The following is an 18,370-nucleotide window of genomic DNA, read 5'->3' as shown; positions in this document are numbered from 1 at the left end:
CCTGACGCCCATCGCTGACATGTATCCCCTCTGAAGACAGACGGACTCTCAATCAGGCTAACAATCTCATTTATATGTCAAAACGTTTCCTGGTTTACTGAAGGTTAAGTCAAGCAAAACAAGGCTGCATTATTGACCATTTTGTTGCAACATACAATTATAATATTTACATGATGATTTTTAAATTCAGTTTGGTGGCAACTGAAGATGTGCTTTTCTGTGTTATGTGGTGGTAGGTAGTATACTGTACAAAGCAAAACTGTATGGGCAGCGGACACTAGCCTATACAAGCCTATACAAATAATACAATATGAATACATAAACAACAATGGCTCAATAATGAAAGAAATAAAATAATATATTAAGATAAAAAGGCCTACTTTAACGGCAGTGGATGTATCTCTACAGGCCAAATCAACAATAATATAGCCTAATAATAATAATAATAATAATACATATTTAAAGTGAATATTACACAGAGATGGGGTCAGAGGAGCAGCTTGACATGCTGTAAGCATTTCTCTGTTCTATTTTCCAAGGGAAACTGAGCTGTAGGAGTTACAGTAGAAGGTAGCCTGAGCTGTGGCCAGTCGGTTCTGTCGCTAGTAACACTCCAGCTCAGTAGGTGGCGGTAATGCACATTTAACGTTGGATACCAACCGTATCCAACTCTGAGAAACCACCAAAGTACAAGGCGTCTGCGCTTCGCCGGTAGTTAGGCTAGCTAGTGTCGTCTTACTACTGTACACTTGCTAGTTATCAACTTCTCCTTTAAGTTCATTAGTAGCACAGCCTATTGCCAATCATATTTAAAACAGGATACACTGCAAGATAGCAATCGATCATGTCTGGCATACCACAGGATTCATGGCAGCCACCCACAGTGGCGGTGGAAACAACGTGAGTAGCTAAATGAGCTAGTAGCTAGCTAGCATAACGTCTAGTTAACTGTGAATGGCTGGCTAGAAGAAGCCGCACTTTAGTGCTGAGAACAGTGACCGAATAGTGTACACGTGTTTACTAGCCTACTTAACAAATACAGTTCTCTCATGTTAACTACTCATGTTGTTATGCTACTAGCTACCGCTAACCGAAGTTAGTAATGGCTAGTGCTAGCTAACGTGAGTGCTGTTGTTGCATGTGTGCTTCCGAGCATACCAGCACTAATGGTGCGTTCGTTTGTGGTCGGAGGTGGCAAGTCGCAAGTGGCAAAATACCTCCGACCTGTGTGCATTCGAGCTATATACCATTATATCACAGTTACCTAGTTATATCTAGTGCATTCGAGCAACTGGGGGCTGAGAAACATATCCGAATTTGCGACGAGGAAGTGCGAGTTCATGCGGTGTTTTATTTAATCATTCCTAGTAGCAAGTCGCAATTTGCCACCTCCCAGTTATAAACGAATGCACCATAACTAGGTAACTGTGATATAATGGTGCGTTCGTTTATAACTGGGAGGTGGCAAATTCCGACTTGCTACTAGGAATGATTAAATAAAACAACTCATGAACTCGCACTTCCTCGTCGCAAATTCGGATATGTTTCTCAGCCCCCAGTTGCTCGAATGCACTAGATATAACTAGGTAACTGTGATATAATGGTATATAGCTCGAATGCACACAGGTCGGAAGTAGGTATTTTGCCACTTGCGACTTGCCACCTCCGACCACAAACGAACGCACCATAATGGTATATAGCTCGAATGCACACAGGTCGGAGGTAGGTATTTTGCCACTTGCGACTTGCCACCTCCGACCACAAACGAATGCACCATTAGAGTGATGATACTCATCAAACCAAGCCAGCGCAAACGGATCGCTACATCAATAAAGCTAGATTAACGTAAAATATTTATAAAACGTTCGTCATCTTGTTTCAGAATGGGCACGATTGTGGTTGAACTATATTGGAGACATGCCCCTAAAACCTGCAAAAACTTTGCTGAGCTGGCAAGAAGAGGTTATTACAGCACTACCAAGTTTCATCGCATCATCAAGGACTTCATGGTGCAAGGTGGAGATCCCACCGGAACAGGTGGGTCAGATAGCTAGCTAGGAAGTTGACTATTGTGGGGTGCTTGGATCATATGGAGTTTGATATTTATTCAGGACATCATGGATTCAATTTGACTGAATTGTTGTACAAACTTGCCATCCATCTTGGTCTAACCTCCCTCACATCTCTCATTTGATTTGGGAATTATCTAATGACACCCTGGAATACAACCACCACTCAGATATATAAGATTAACTCAAAAGTGCATTATGTGTTACTTCCAGGCAGAGGCGGAGCCTCCATATTTGGTAAACAGTTTGAGGATGAAATTCACCCTGATCTGAAATTCACAGGTAAGTAGACGGATACGAGGCAAAATTATGACACACATTAACACTCTGTACACATACTGTATATACACTCAACACACACCATTTTGTATTATGCACTGTTCATTTGCACTGTCCTGTCTAATCCCTGCCCCTGTCTTAATATTGTCTCCCATCAGTGTTATGCACCTATGGCCAAAATGAATTTCTGTATGTTAGTAAAGCTACCTGGCTAATAAAACTGATTCTGATATCTAAAGATGGCTGACCCGTGCTACATTGCTTATTTGATATACCCCTGTTTTAATTTTTGGTGTTTCTGTTCAGGCGCTGGTATCCTAGCCATGGCCAATGCTGGACCTGATACCAATGGAAGTCAGTTCTTCCTGACTCTGGGTCCGACTCAGTGGTTAGACGGGAAGCACACCATCTTTGGAAGAGTGTGCCAGGGCATGGGGGTGGTCAGCCGTGTGGGCATGGTGGAGACCAACCCTCAAGACAGGCCTGTTGATGACATCAAAATCCTTCGGACGAATGTAGCCGGTTAAATCATACTAAACTTTTTTTCTTTTTTGTGTGTAATCTGTACAGTCATTTTTAAATCATTTTGTCTGATTTTTTTTTACTAATAAAAATGTTTTGGTTAGTTACTGTCTGTGTATTCAGATGTTTGAATTAAAGGGATAGTCTAATTTAATAAATAATATATGTAATAATTTTGGCCTATTTACAATTTAGCCGCCATTATGTTGTTGATTGATTGAGATCATTTTCAACTGCTTCCATGCTGCCTCTTGTTTGGGCATTGATGTGATTGTACAATCATTTTTGAAACCAAACTATCGTTGAAACCTTTACTTACCTATTTTCTCTGTGGCGGTAGTAAGGCAGAGTGATACTTCACATTACCTACGAATGTAAACACAGGCACTACATTAGGTAGGTACTGTAAGAAGTATCGCTCCGCCTTCCTACTTCCATGCACAGGCTTGGTTATAAAGACTAGTAAATGATCATGCACAGGCTTAGTTATGCATTGCTTCCCATTCCATCATCCAGACGTCCACAAGAAATCAGAACATGGAGTCTAGGTCATGGGTCTAGGTTCTGGAGTCTAGGTTCAGGCATTTGGCTTGATGTAATGTTTACAGTATGATTTAACATAGAGAGCTGGCAGAATGAGGTGAGTGAATATTCAAGTTTTAATCAAATTAAGAGTTTAGTGTCCACAACATGGTTGTCATGCCATCATGAATCAAATGTCATGTTCAATTTCATGTAGTTAATATAGTTTGTAAAATAAAATAACCACAAAAAGTTGGAGAAGGACACATGGACATTTGGAGAAGGACATTTGCCAGCAAACCGAACATATTTTAATATTTGGAAATACATGGAAGTGAATGCAGCTGACGGCTAACTGACGATTTTATCACGACCAGAGGGGCCGTCAAAGTGCCAAGTTATGTCGTGTAGCTTTAATATGAAGTAATATTTTAATATTAATTAAAGGTTTAATATTAGTGGTCGTGCAGCTGAGCTACCGGCACCTCTTGTTATAGCATATTTTCTTCGGAAATCTGCCTTCCCATGCATCCAAAATCACCAAACTTTGCACATACGTACAGTAGGTCAAGTTCTACTGTACGTCCATCACAGTAAATACAGTGACTAGCCATAGACACCGAAATTAATAATTCATTTTAATGCAGCAGACATTTTTGTCACTAATGTTGACGAAATACAGTTGTATTATAAAAGAAAATGCAGCGCAAGGCGGCAAGCTGTGGAGGTATACCTAATCTGACTCACAGGATGTAGGCTTTTGAGATAAGCGTCTCATTGGCGCCACTCAATTCCAGCGGCACCAATCAGATTCAATCTCCCGACACTATTTTGCAAGAGCACCATTGAAAAGAAACAAACAAGCTTAGCGCCGCCCTAGACGATTGTGATTGGTTTATAGAAATACAGTGTTTTTTCTCCCCATCTCAGATTTTTATTTATTTATTCACACACACACACACTCTCTCTCAGAGAGTCACAACGCACAGCAGAAAGGTAGGGATAGAACATGTGATCAGGTCCCCTAAATAAGCTACGCAAAGCTTTTGGGAGGGGGCCCAGAATACTAAATACTAAACAAACGCTACTTACATAAATACAGTCACAAATACACACATACACATTACAGCAATCACCAAACAAACACTACATACATACATACATACCACACATTCAGTCACACGATTAAATACTAAACTAAACAGACACTACATACATACAAACACAATGCCATACAGTAAATAAAGTCACAAATACATCCATCCCAGGACCTAAAGTGCATAGTCATATCAGTTAATCATATGTTATTAGAAGTTGTTTCTCTAGGTTCTTCTTAAATGTGGACAATGAACACTTTTAAGCTGTCATGGAGCTCCAGATCTGTGGTTCCCTGCACACGGCTCTCAAGCTGGTGCATTTGAGCGTGCTTTTAAAAAATTAAAATTAAAAACCTGTAACAAGGTGTTTTTCCCAGTGTCATGGGGCGTGCTGGGGGAGGCAGATTGGGACGAGGTCACACAACCTGTAATTTAATTTATAGACAACATGATGATACATCAGACATGCATTATGAAAGACAGTATACTCAGAAATTCTTAGAAGACCATAGCAACGAAACAGAGCTAGGAGCATTGGCTTCGACCCACGATAAGATGATTTTTTAAGTATGATTTTCTTTTGAAGAATTTGTTATTTCTTTAAATGACTGAGGACGGTGTTACACCATATAACATTACAGTACATTACATGGGGTTCAAATAGGGTTTGTAGAGGACACAAGGTGAAGAGAGAGGAAGAAAGTAGTTTAAAGAACAAACCAACATATTTAGATACCTTTTTTTAACAAATCAATGTGGCATTTGAAATGTAAACATTCATCAACGAGATAAATTTACTCTTTTTATCTCCTGCCCATTTATTTTGAGACAGATATGCTCAAAATTCCTTTGAGTTTTGTTGGAGACAACTAACACAATGGAGTTTGTTTTGCTGATATTAACTGATACGGTAGTTTGTTACGTTTGAACAAAATGTCCACTCCTCTCCTTATTTAACATTTCTTGGAGTTAAAGTAGAGTGCAACATAAACAAGTTGATATCATCAGCAAACAGAACTTTGTGCAGAACCTTGTATGTTTTTACCAAGTCGTTAATATATAGGATAAAAAGCAGTGGCCCCACAGTTGAACCCTTGGGGACCCCATATTTATTACTTGAGGAATTGTGGTCATTCATATTCACGTATTGTTAGAAGTAGAAGTAACTTCTGAGCAACTCAAGTGCTAGCCCTCTAATACCATAGTGATGTTATTTATTCAATAAAATCAATAGTATCAAATGTCAAATCCAAAAACAATCAAATTCCAGAGTGGCCTTAATCAATGCTGTCATTGATCTTTTCAACAAGATCAAGAATCGCCATGCAGGTTGTGCTCTTTTTCCTGAAACTGTACTGGGATAGAACAAGAATATTTACCTATTGAGATAGCTGCTCAGTCTATTGTACACTACTTTCTCCAGTACCTTAGAGAGACTAGGTAATATAGATATAGAACGATAATCGCTCATATCATTTTTAAAATCAAATTTGAATATTGTGACGATTTTTGCGATTTTTGCCTTTTTCGGCACTAACCCCACTTCGTAAAGAGAAGTTGAGTTGAGCAAGTGGCTCCACAATTTCATTTACAATGACTTTCAAGATTTTGCTACAGATATCTGCTCCAGCTGTACAAGAGCTCTTCATATACATGACGATTTTATGAAGTTCATTGCTATCAGTTGGTTTCATGAAAAATGAGTTCAGGTAGCTACCTAGCAGATAATGTTTAAATGAAGCACCCTGAGGTTGTCTTATTTTGTTAAAAAGGTTTTCCTCAATGGAGACAAATTAATCATTGAAGTTATTTACAAGATCAGCTTTACTTGTATTAACAGTATCAGGAAGCACTGTGTTTTTTGGCCCCTGTTTAGAACTGTTTAGAATGATAATGGATTGCAGCCAGACCCTTCTCCAGCAGAACGAAGTGTGGAGATAGGTCTGGCTATGCAAGACTAAGGTGTGCCACCAGTAACCAAAGGCTCCCAAGTTTGATCCCAGAGTTTAACACCTAACCCTAACAATACATTTGTGTGAAAAATGACTATAAGGAATTTCATGTATTGACTTATTTACCAATATATGCCATTGGCCAATTTGTAAACGTAAACATTGTTACCAAATGTTTGCTTCTGAATACCGGCTGAAACTGAGATATAAGAGATTAAGAGATAAAATAAAGTGTTAACATTCTTTCTAGTTATCTAGCAAGTTATCATATTTGCATACTGTATCAAGCTCAACTACACCACTTCCTCTGTACTCATTGTTGGGAGGGACAAGAGTGTTGTCAGGATCCAAAGGGCATCGCTCAGGAGTCTTCAGGTTGAAGGCCTTACTGCTCTCAGGCTGACAGAGCTGTTTCAGGCTCTGTGGAAATATGTTTAAGTGAAATAAACAAGTCAGCTGCTAGTCGTCATTAAAGAGCCCGAGACATGGAAACGTTGAAACGACACGGACACACTGGTGGACAGATCACGTTAGCTTAGGAGAAAGTGTAATGGTGGACACAGCACGTTAGTGTAATGGTATGGGCTCAAACAGGATCATTCATATATTTATATTTGTGAAACGGTCATATTACTTGCATCAAAGTGGTTAGCCAAAAAAAATATTGTTCAAAAGACTCACCTGCCAGACTGTCCCTTTGCTCTGAGAAACTTTAAAAATGATCCAAAGGGGCACTAAAAAAACACAGAAGAGCCCAAGGAACCAGCCCAGGGCTAAGGCCCAGTCTGGGTACACGTAGGTTTTGTTGAACTTAAGAGGCTCGTATCTCACCAATGAAAAGATGAAGGTACCCTGATTGGAGACACAACATACCAACATTGTATTACTGTGTATGTCCAACATGGTGGTCAAAAAAAGAGGACAGATTAAAGTATTCAAAACATTTTAGCTGGCCATAGATATACTGTTGTATGCTGATGATCTGAGACCCATCCACTTACCATGCAGACTAGAGGAGTAATATAAAGCCAGCAGTACTTCATCAGTGGCCAAGGACGATACCCTATCATATCTTCTATGTTGTCATAGAGACGATCTGCACCTGTAAATGTAGAGGACAGAGTAGGAGGTCGTGACCTTGGTGTGCCGACCTTAGAAGACACCTCCAGATGGTGGGCTGTCACCGGTTATCCCGGCTGGAGGGAGGGAGGGAGACGGTGGGCATGACTTCACTACCCAGATAGCAAGTGGATCTGGGTCATATACAGGCCAGATCTGGCCTTTGTGGCTCAGTTCCGGCCCATATATGGCCCAGAATTATTACACATCCGCTTGCTATCTGGATACAGTCAGTCACCTCATGTCCATACTTCCCAACCTGTTCCAGTTCATACATCTGTTTCATAACGGCAACGGTGTCAAGTGAGCATTCTTAAAGACACAACATCTATCTGGGGAACATTACTGCATCATTAATCAGACATAATTTCTGTTAACTAAAGACATAGTATTTTCTTGTGTTCTTGCACAAGAAAGGCATTGATGTTAGGATTTGGAGTGGCTATGAAGGGACAGTCTTCTCCCTGGGACCCCAATGTCGATCAAGCTTAAAGGGAGAGTACTTATCTAAGAAGAGTGATAGAGAACAAAGATTGGAAGCCAAATAGGACATGAAGGTCATACTGAGCAGAGGAAATGTCAAGACTCAGCAATGGATTATGAGGGTGTCATCTTGAGACAAAGAATTTTCAAGTTTTACAGCTATTTGAGGGTATTGTATATATAAGCTTGGGTCTTTAAAAAACTGAAAACCAAAAAAAGACCCTTCAGGAGACACACAATCCATGAATTGACTGGCCACGAATACTGGTTGCTCACCATAAATCCAACCAATTGCTATTGACTGGAAGACAGAGAGAAGGAGAAGGTTGTTGCCACTGCACACATAATGGTCAAAAAGTTGGAGGAAATACAAGCCACCCTGAAAGAGAGGAGGGAAGAGGTTCTTAGATCTCAAATATTTTGTAAACTATAAACTGAATAACAAATATAATAATAATAATAATAATAATAATATAAGTGCTACACTGAATAAGTCTTTTTGCACTGATGACTCAATCTCGAAACTGACAGGAAAAATTACCACTATTTTAATAAGCATATTTATCTACAGGTACTTCATCTTTCTAATTCATCACAAGTTACGGAATGTAATTACAGTAATGCAATTACCGTAATTACAATGCATGCCAAGTAATGCATGGCATTACTTTAACATCCGACCACTTTTTGAGGTTATGTCATGTTTATGTTCTTTTCATTGTGATGTCTGCCATGGAGGACGCTGACCTCTGTGACCAGGAGAAGACCCAGGGAGAAGCAGACAGAGCAGAGGCCAAGCAGCAGCAACTCTCGGCGGTAACCTCTCCGAAACACCGTAGGGAACATGTCTGTTACTGATGTCATCAGGCACTCCAGACTGACAAACTGTTAGGAGGAAGAAACAGTGGAGAGAGAGAGAGAGAGAGAGAGAGAGAGAGAAAGAGACAGACAGACAGACAGACAGACAGACAGATAGATAGATAGATAGATAGATAGATAGATAGATACTTTATTAATCCCCTTGGGGAAATTTTATGTATCGAATAGCTCACGACACAGCAAAACATAGAACAACACAGCAATACACAACACAACAAGAGACAGACTGAGGAAGCGGTAGAGTAAAAAAGCGTTTATCTCCCTTCATTGTCAATAACTTATGGAGATAACATCTTTTGTCTAACCTGTGTGTCGGCACCCAGCAAGATGACCATGATGAAGAAGCAGATGGCCCATAGCTGAGGAACAGGCATCATGGCCACCGCGCGGGGATAGGCGATGAACGCCAGGCCGGGACCTGTCGCAATACACAGATTCTGAGGTAATGTTACCTCGTATTACCAAAACGTACACCAACTTTAATCATGAGATATAATCGCTTATTTCATATTCCTCTTTAATTGTATCTATCGCTTCAAGACATTTTGAAGTCGAGCTACTGGTCCATAGCAGCCAGCAGGGTTCTTATTCTTACCAGACGCCGCCACCTCAGAGATGGGCACGCCCTGTTCATACGACATGAAGCCCAGGACAGAGAAGATGGCAAAGCCAGCTATAAAGCTTGAGCCACCGTTCACCAAACAGAGCACAAACGTGTCCCTGAAAGAAAGCAATGTCAGCCCAAAATTCACAAACAGGATATTTAGTGTTATAACTTTATTTGATAGTTCAGGAAACTAGAAACGAGAGTAGGACTAGCAGAGAGTACAGAAAAGGAATCGGCAAACTCTGAGACTGCTGAATGGAACTTGTCTTAGCCGAGTTCTTGTCAATCTTGCCAGGATAGGCCTGGATAAAGAATTTCCTTTCAGAAACAACACCTGTGCCCTGAGAACCACAGAGAGTCCAACACTCCCAGGACCGAGCAGAAGCTGTCAGGAGACTGCATAGTTTACAGAAGAGTGGATATGGTAAATGGTAAATGGACTGCACTTATATAGAGCTTTTCCACCTTCGCGGCACTCAAAGCGCTTTACAATGGCCTCTCATTCACCCATTTACACACACATACACACACCAATGACGGCAGCTGCCATGCAAGGTGCTAACGTGCTCATTGGGAGCAATTTGGGGTTAGGCGTCTTGCTCAAGGACACTCCGACATGTGGACAGTTGGAGCTGGGATTTCGAACCGCTGACCCTTCGATCATTGAACGACCCGCTCTACCAACTGAGCTACAGCCGCCCCTATGCCCCTCCCATATGCGGGTGACAGACACCCGGTGACAGCAAAGTCACTGTCATACTTACTTATAGCAGTCATTGTTAAACTGGTTGTAGCTGCCAAGCGCGGTAAGGCTCCCCTGACAGATGCCGAAGGAGAAAAGCACCTGAGCCCCTGCATCCATCCAGACCTACAACAGGACACCGGAGGACACGTTTTCGTTACCGACCGCGAGAGCGGGAACTTGGCCCTTAAAGCCGGGCGCTGATTCTCATGCCATGTGAGTCGAGTGTGTTACCTGGCGTCCACCTCCTTACTCACTTGCGGGTCCACTAGCCGGGCCGGGTCAGGATAGAGGTAGAACGCCAGCCCGTTCACCGCTCCTGGGAGAGTGAGTCCGCGGACCAGGAGAACCACCAGCATCACGTAGGGGAAGGTGGCTGTGAAGTAGACCACCTATCAACCCGAAACATATACGTTGTTATTTACATTCTGATCATGGGTACTGGCAATGGGCCATCTTGTTGGACCACCCAGATCCAGCGAGATCACGTTCTGTTTCTCTACACGGATCCCAAGCCACAAGCCCGTGAGATCAGGAGGCCTCATGAGGCTAGCTGGGAACAGATCTGGAAAAAAGTGTGTTCTGTTTAAGAGAAGAGAAGCGAAGAGAAGAGAAGAGAAGAGAAGAGAAGAGAAGAGAAGAGAAGAGAAGAGAAGAGAAGAGAAGAGAAGAGAAGAGAAGAGAAGAGAAGAGAAGAGATATTTTGTAGACATTTTAGACCCTCTGGACTTGTTCGGGTCAAATTGACCCAGGACATCTTTGGGGTTTTAAAAACAGTTCAGAAATAACATTTTACTTAATAACTTATTAACATATATTGACGTTATCTCAATTCCAAACAATATATATGATACATATGATAAATGTTTGTAATTAATCTCTGCTAGATCATATTTAACAATGAAAGTGCTGTTCGTTTTTTGTGATGTAGTTATAATTTATGTAAATAATCCACTACATTAATCCCCAGGGTAGAAGGGGGGTGGGGGGGGGGTTCTGGTGTTACAGCACTTTTACAGCTGCACACCTTGCCAGTGGATACTACCTTCACACCTCAGCTGGGAGGGAACAGTGTCAGTCAGTTACCTCATACATTGTTATTGTACCTCATACATCTTCATTGTATTTTCCAGCCATACAGAGTTTAGGTAGACGTCATCAGTCAGTAATAGTTTGATGGTCTGTCACGCAAGCCAAATACATGTGTTTTCTGTAACGTGATACAAACGTGGACAGATGCCGATTGATCTACTGGAATTGTCAGTCCTTCACAATAAAAGCTAACCAGCATGCAAAGCGTCATACCTTTCCTGTAGACTTCACTCCTTTCCAGACACAGAAGTAGCACAGTATCCAGGCCAGCAGCAGGCATAAGGCCAGCTCCCAGCGAAGACTACCGATGTGGTTGATTCCTTGAGAGATGCCTAACACTCTTTTCCTGAAAAAATAAGCAAATAACATTTCAACACACTTGAGCAATTTTGTGATAATACTAAATGAACTCTCTCAAAAGATAGTTATCTCAACCTGTAGGCTATAAGAGGAAGTAGAGCCTCACTAGAGATCTCTAGCCATAAAAAAACAAACATTTGGGGTTTCTGTATGAAAATACTTTGTTATAGTGCATCCAGTCCACAGTCACACTCTTTGGTGATCTAGCAACCCGCATTCAAACAGTGGTTCTGTTGTGATATGACAGTTAGTGAAATACCTTCACTTCAGGACCTAAGATCGGCACCTTTCATCAACAAATATCCCCAAATATATACTATATAGTTCATATTATAGATGTCTGATTGTGCTGAAAGGAGAGTTAAACCACTTGAATTACTGTATATGGTATGTTGTTTGTAAATAGGGCACATTTTAATTTCATTTCAAACTTTTATTTATACTCGTAAAGCACTGAGGTTTCCCTCATTTACAGTGTTGACGAGTTCACACAGATACACAAATAACAACAGAACAAATACAATATACAATAATAATAATAATAATAATTACAAACAATTACAGGTTGAAGTGCAAATGCCAAGAGCTAAGGATTTAAACTCTGCGACTGAAGGAAGTACCTCAAGCTTTAGTGTTCCAGGTATAAGGAGCATCATGGATAAAATGAACATCAATGAACACAACTCTCATGTTCTTCCCTCTCTAAATAAAGGCTTCTATCTATCTATAATCTAACATTTCATGACCCCTCTGAATCCGTCCTGGCGTAAGTTCAACCAGGAAGACCAACTACATGTACATGCAATTCACTGCTATCAGTGACAACCAATGGCCACTCATATTAAAGGACCATACCGGTCTAATTATGAAACTATGTTTATGCTCTTTTAATTCATAATGGTGGACAGACCTGACAGACGCGTTTCGGCTCTGCCTTCTTCACTGAAGAAGGCAAAGCTGAAACGCGTCTGTCAGGTCTGTCCACCATTATGAATTAAAAGAGCATAAACATAGTTTTGAGTGCGGACCCTTCTTTATTGTTGATCAAAGTTATTGTATATTGGTCCTGCACCGGTTCTGAGCACTTTGGCCCCGATTATTACTAAATATGAAACTAGTCATCCAACGTATATCACATTACCACAATCCATTTTCCAAAGTAAAGCTCACGTTAAAAGATATTTGCATTTTCACGTTTTACTTACATTTCAAAAGTTGAACGTGATGTCTTCAAAACCTATTTTTGAATCGTTCCCTCGTTGCGCTGACAAACTCGCACCAGTTAGTTTCAAATAATTTTCAGTAGCTATTATTTTCGTTCTTCCTGTTTACATAGCCATTGCTAGGATCGCTGGGTAGAGAATCTAGCATAGGTGGATTAGAGAATATAGCGCAGGAGTTCAATGGATTCAAACGAAAATAGTATAAAATAAAACTAATGAAAGTCATTTGAAACTAACTGGGGCGAGTTTGTCAGTGCAACAAGGGAACAATTTAAAAATATGTTTTAAAGCCATCGCGTTCAACTTTGGAAATGTAAGTAGAACATGAAAATGCAAATATCTTTTATCGTGAGCTTTGCTTCAGAAGATTGATTGTGGGAATGTGATATACGTTGGGTGAATAGTTTAAGCAGCTCAAATCATATTTAGACCGGTATGGTCCTTTAAGTATACAAGTTATGCCTGATTGGCACACAGCCCCATCTAACGTCCTCTGAGAAAATGATCACATCTGATCCATATATGGGCATCGGGTCAACCGTCATCTCTGTGTTGGCCCTAGAAAAACATTTCAATAAACCTTCTCAAATGAATTTAAGTCTCTCAGGGTTTAACTACTTTTGTTACAATAAACTCAAACAACACTTGTGATTACCTGGGATTTATTAATGAAGGTTATGAGCCAAGTGCTGGTTAAAGTAGATGGAACTTACTCCCAGAATTCAGTTGCAGGGGATGTTGCGTTCACTGGGACTGTCCAGTTGGATGACACATTCCTTTTATCAAACTCAACACAGGTATCTATGGTCAAAACAAAACAACAGAAGGAGGACAGAATATGTTGATTGTTAGAGACAAATTATATTTACGTAACGAGAGTTGTGGAGCTTTATGAGTTAAGAGGACCTTGTCTAAAAACATATTTGCTAAGATTATTTACCCAAATCTGGCTCCAATAATCTTTTTCTTTTTTTTTACCATTATTTCTTTTTCTTTTTCTGGTAAACAGCAAAGGCGTATTCCAGAAAGCGGGTTTAGTGAAAACTCTGAGTTTGCAAACCCTGAGATTCAATTCAGTTCAAACCAATTCAATCTCAGGGCTAGACAGTTTTCACTAAACCTGCTTTCTGAAATACCCCCCAGGAAGGAACATATCAAGTTACCGCAGATACATTAAAATATTGTTTTGGATATCCAGTTCTGGTACGCTGTGTGAGTTCTTACCAGTCCTATCTGGGAGGGATATTATCTAAACATAATATAGTGGAAGTGAAAAACCTAGTTTGAACAAGTTTTATCCTATGAAAACAATGGTGAATGAAGATACTGAATAGCAAAGTCAGTTTCATAAATGTGGCATATTGAGACTGGTTAACATTCATATTGTTATAGTGTGCTACATGTGGGGATTGAATTACAGGCATTCTGCACTGAAACCAGCATCTAACCACAAGCCCAAAGACTAATCTGTTTACAAGGTTGGGGATTGCGGTTGCGGTTTTGAGTCTCAGGCAGTGATACTCGAGATTGGATAACATTATCCACTTGGATAATTCCACTTGTGGAGTAGATTTTGTTAAGGCCATGCAAGTATGAGTCCTGTAGGCTAGCGTTCTGTAACATTTTGATATCCAGTGGTTCTCAATTTGAATACAAACATGAACATTATTCACCTCCAGGCATCCATAGGCCATGTCCAATTGTTAAGAGGTGGCCACTTGTTAATTCATACTTCACTCTCTGACCCTTGAGAGTAACATGTCGCTGAAGACAGTCAGGTACCATGTTACTTGTCTTGCACTGCCATCTACAGGAGATCTAATTAATTAAGTGGCTGAAGCTAAAACTGGATGCAATAGTCTTCTGGCTACATTAAATACTGTAATAGGAGAACACACAACCAAGTGTGATGTTTATCTCACAGTAAGATCCCCAAGTTGTTTCATTTCTCTAGATAGTTTGAAGCTAAATGTTTTGAATAGATTTAAGAGTAAAAAGCATTGCCTCAAACAAGTATTCAAGTAACTGAGCCTAAACTGGTCAGGGCCCAATTGTTCCACACGCCCCTGTACTTCAGATCCCTGTAGTGGACTACCTGTGTTCCAGACTACAACTACAAACACTGAAGACAACATCCATCACACAATGTGAAGCCCTCAGGTTTAGGTCGAGTAACATAACAGAAAACTCTCTCCGTCTCGTGTTCGTAGCCATAATAGTGAAAATAATTTACTATTTACAAAACTGAGCAAGTGTAAGTTGACAAGAGGCAGTGGTGATCAACAATAATAGGTTAAATTCAAATACATTTCCAGACAACAACTGCACTAACAATTGACAGTTGCCTACAGTTGTCATATCAAGTAACAGAAGTCATACTAGTATGTTACTTGCTGGCCTACTAGCCTAGCATCCTGTGTGTGTGCGTGCGCGCACAGGGCGTGTGTGATGCGATGGTGCAGTTGCCTTGTAGTAGTGCTTGTGGTTAGTGCATGTTACTGCAAAGCTACTCAGCTTTCAGCTACTGCCGCCAGCTAGCCCTCTTAGCAGGGGGTGAAGAGAGGAGCTGTGTGCGTTAGTCTCCTTCTGCCGGTATAGGTATAGGTACTGCATTTGTAATGCGCTCCCCATCCAGTTGTTACACTGGCCCGGAGCGCCATTCACACACTCACAATGGCGGCAGCTGCCATGCAAGGAGCTTGCCTGCTCATTGGGAGCAATTTGGGGTTCAGTGTCTTGCCCAAGGATATTTCGACAGGTAGTCAGGAGGAGCTGGGATTTGAACCACCGACCCTACGATCACTGAACGACCCGCTCTACCTCCTGAGCTCTACCACCGCCCCCACCATATACCAACACCGTATACAGCCTCTCCACCACCAAGACTCCTGCACTGCCTCCACGCGGCCTCCTGCACTGCCTCCACGCGGCCACATACAGTAACTGGGGATCTCGGAGCAACAGTGGGCCCTAGAAACAAGGTGCGTAGGCCTCCCGTTGAGTGGAAACACCCCGGTGAACAGTACTAGTACAGTCCTAGTACCTGTCAACCACTGTCCCAGCTATGGGCAAATAGCATGGGCAGATGGGGCCCAGCAAGGGATGGCAGCCCATCTACTGTATGAGAAGGCCACTCCAAACAAAAACCACAGGCGATGCTCGCGCCTGGCTCCATATTTCCTCCCACCGTAAGGTACCGGAGTAAAGGGCGGATAAGGGCATAGGCCCAAAACCAGAGTAGGATTGCGAGAACTTGCGACCCACAGCCCTTAACACAGCGGAGCATAGCTTGAAAATGGAGAAAACAGCCATCAAGAATCCTATACTTCCAGCGGCGGGAGTCTGCAAGAAACACGCAGTGGACGGTGGTGCTGGTCCTCTCTGGTTGTCGGCAGGTGAATGTGAGGTTGTTTTGAAAGGGAATTGCACTAGTCTCTTCAAATAGGTATCTTCTCAGAGGCCTTCAAAACAGCTGTTGTAAAATCCTAAGTAAAACAACCTGACCTAAGAACTTAAATGACAAAAATGAAAAGAAAAGAAACCCAACCTAGATGGCAATGCACTGATCAGCAACAGCTGATCATAAACTCATACCTTAAATAAAACAATGCCCTGGAGGAATTTCAGGATCTAATCGGGCTCTAGAACATACCACAGCACTAAAACTGCTCTTACTAAAATAATCAGTGATCTCAGACTAAACTCTGATGTAAACAAGGTCTCAATTCTTGTCCTATTAGACCTAAGTGCAGAGTTGATATGATTGACCATATCTTAACTAGTGCTGCCAATCGATTTTATGTTGTTGAGTTAATCACAATAATTGTCTGTGATTAATCTGTCTAAAATACTAGTATTTACTTGTAATTTTCAGGGGAAATAAAAACAAATCAGGCATATGTGTGATATTAAAATAAAGAAATGCATGACAAAGTGGTTAGAAATATCAAAAGAACAGCTAGCTGGACCTGGCCTGGGTTTTACTCGCCTTGCTTCGGTGGAAAGACGGTTACATCGCTGCAATATGTGCACACGGCTTCGGTTTTATCTCAACTTCCATCTGGAAGCTTTTTCAAATGAAATTTGCTGTTCAGCACACTGGGGGATGTGTCCTCAGTCGTACTATCTCAGCGAGTGTTTACTAGAGTGTTTACCCGGCTGAATTAGCTACTGGAAGCTACTGGACTTTTCTTTTTGCCACTGCTTTCTAAGAGGAGCTATGTTTATCAGTATACTGCACTGTAACTTTTATTCCTGTATTCTATTTGTCCTGCTTTTTGTTTAAATGTCTATAATGACTTGCTTTTTGTTTTAATGCTTTTAATTTGTCCTGCCTTTTGTTTTAAATGTCTATAATGTCTTGCTTTTTGTTTTAATGCTTTTAATGTCTCATGTAAAGCACCTTGAATTGCCCTGTGGCTGAAATGTGCTATATAAATAAACTTGCCTTGCCTTGCCTTGCCTTGCCTTGCCTTGGAAGGCATGTGAAACACATAGATAACTTATCCACGTTTCACATCCTTTCAGTAATTCAGCCAGGTAAACACTTGTGTTTGGAATTACGGGAGGAAGTTGGGTTCAAATTTGGTTATATGATTAATTTGTGTTCATTTTCTTTATGTTATGTTATTTTTATTTATAATGCGCCCCCCAACCAACTGTTACATCAGCCCGGGGCGCAGCCCAGATGTAAAGGGAGACAAACAAAAACAACGGACTGCAAACAAACAGATTAACAAGAAACGCCAGGAATTGGAGAGTGGCTGGCTGCTGTCGGGCGTAGCGCCGCCATCATGCTTCCTAACAAAGCGCTTCACAATACAAATAACAGATAAAAAAGGAAGAAAGAGCGACATACAAAATGCAATACGACAATTACGACATACAAAATACAGTACAAGGCAATTACAATGAGAGGGAAAGGGGGGGGGGGGGTGTGCGTGTTTGTGTGTGTGTGTTTCTGAGTCCGTGTGTTCAGTCCATGTGTGTGTGTGTGTATGCCTGAAGGCCTCTGGCTGAGGAGACTCGGACGGAATGTCTTAGCGATAACAGCAGGTTGCTATGGAGACATCCTCGATCAGCCTCAAGACCAAAGGTCAACAGGAGTCCATGGGGAGGGAAGGGAGGAGGGGGGGGGTGCAGCACCTCTTTAACCTGTGAATCTTCAGGGGAGTTTGGGTGAAACGGCCTTGACGGCCATGTGAGAGACAGAAAGTTGATTAGATGTTTGGGTTAGGGAGAAGAACAACAGATTCCAATGGTCATTCCTCTCTGTAACACTTCTCTTTATCGAGCCTGGTCCTCAGCTCTGCCACGTCGCCTTACATAGCCGTGAGTTTCTCCAACAGGGTATCAATCTTACGGTTCAGTTCAGAAATCACCACAGGTAGATTACTCACTGCTCTGCCCAGCTCCGTTAGCATG

The 18,370-nt window shown here is 41.4% G+C and overlaps 2 protein-coding genes across 2 annotated transcripts in view; one reads left to right on the top strand and one right to left on the bottom strand.

The window, feature by feature from the left end:
* The first annotated feature begins 725 nt into the window (after positions 1-725).
* ppil1 (peptidylprolyl isomerase (cyclophilin)-like 1) lies at positions 726-2,910 on the top strand. The gene is made up of 4 exons (XM_084446320.1): positions 726-900; positions 1,883-2,037; positions 2,283-2,351; positions 2,655-2,910. The coding sequence occupies exons 1-4, from the start codon at positions 845-847 to the stop codon at positions 2,873-2,875; spliced, it is 501 nt and encodes a 166-aa protein (XP_084302446.1). The 5' UTR covers positions 726-844; the 3' UTR covers positions 2,876-2,910.
* A 1,958-nt stretch (positions 2,911-4,868) lies between these two features.
* The window catches only part of slc6a11a (solute carrier family 6 member 11a), a gene marked incomplete at both ends in the record, with an annotated part of 17,939 nt that continues 4,437 nt past the window's right edge, over positions 4,869-18,370 (bottom strand). The window contains 12 exons of the mRNA XM_084445753.1: positions 4,869-4,880; positions 6,721-6,861; positions 7,123-7,293; positions 7,443-7,543; positions 8,320-8,422; positions 8,791-8,928; positions 9,228-9,340; positions 9,518-9,642; positions 10,294-10,397; positions 10,529-10,663; positions 11,577-11,709; positions 13,660-13,747. Of these exons, the coding sequence (XP_084301879.1) occupies positions 4,869-4,880; positions 6,721-6,861; positions 7,123-7,293; positions 7,443-7,543; positions 8,320-8,422; positions 8,791-8,928; positions 9,228-9,340; positions 9,518-9,642; positions 10,294-10,397; positions 10,529-10,663; positions 11,577-11,709; positions 13,660-13,747 (1,364 nt within the window). The remainder of the gene's footprint in view (positions 4,881-6,720; positions 6,862-7,122; positions 7,294-7,442; positions 7,544-8,319; positions 8,423-8,790; positions 8,929-9,227; positions 9,341-9,517; positions 9,643-10,293; positions 10,398-10,528; positions 10,664-11,576; positions 11,710-13,659; positions 13,748-18,370) is intronic.

This window comes from Borostomias antarcticus (genome assembly GCF_949987555.1).
Source record: "Borostomias antarcticus genome assembly, chromosome: 11".
NCBI classification, from domain to species: Eukaryota; Metazoa; Chordata; class Actinopteri; order Stomiiformes; family Stomiidae; genus Borostomias; species Borostomias antarcticus.
This window is presented reverse-complemented; position numbering and strand designations above follow the sequence as displayed.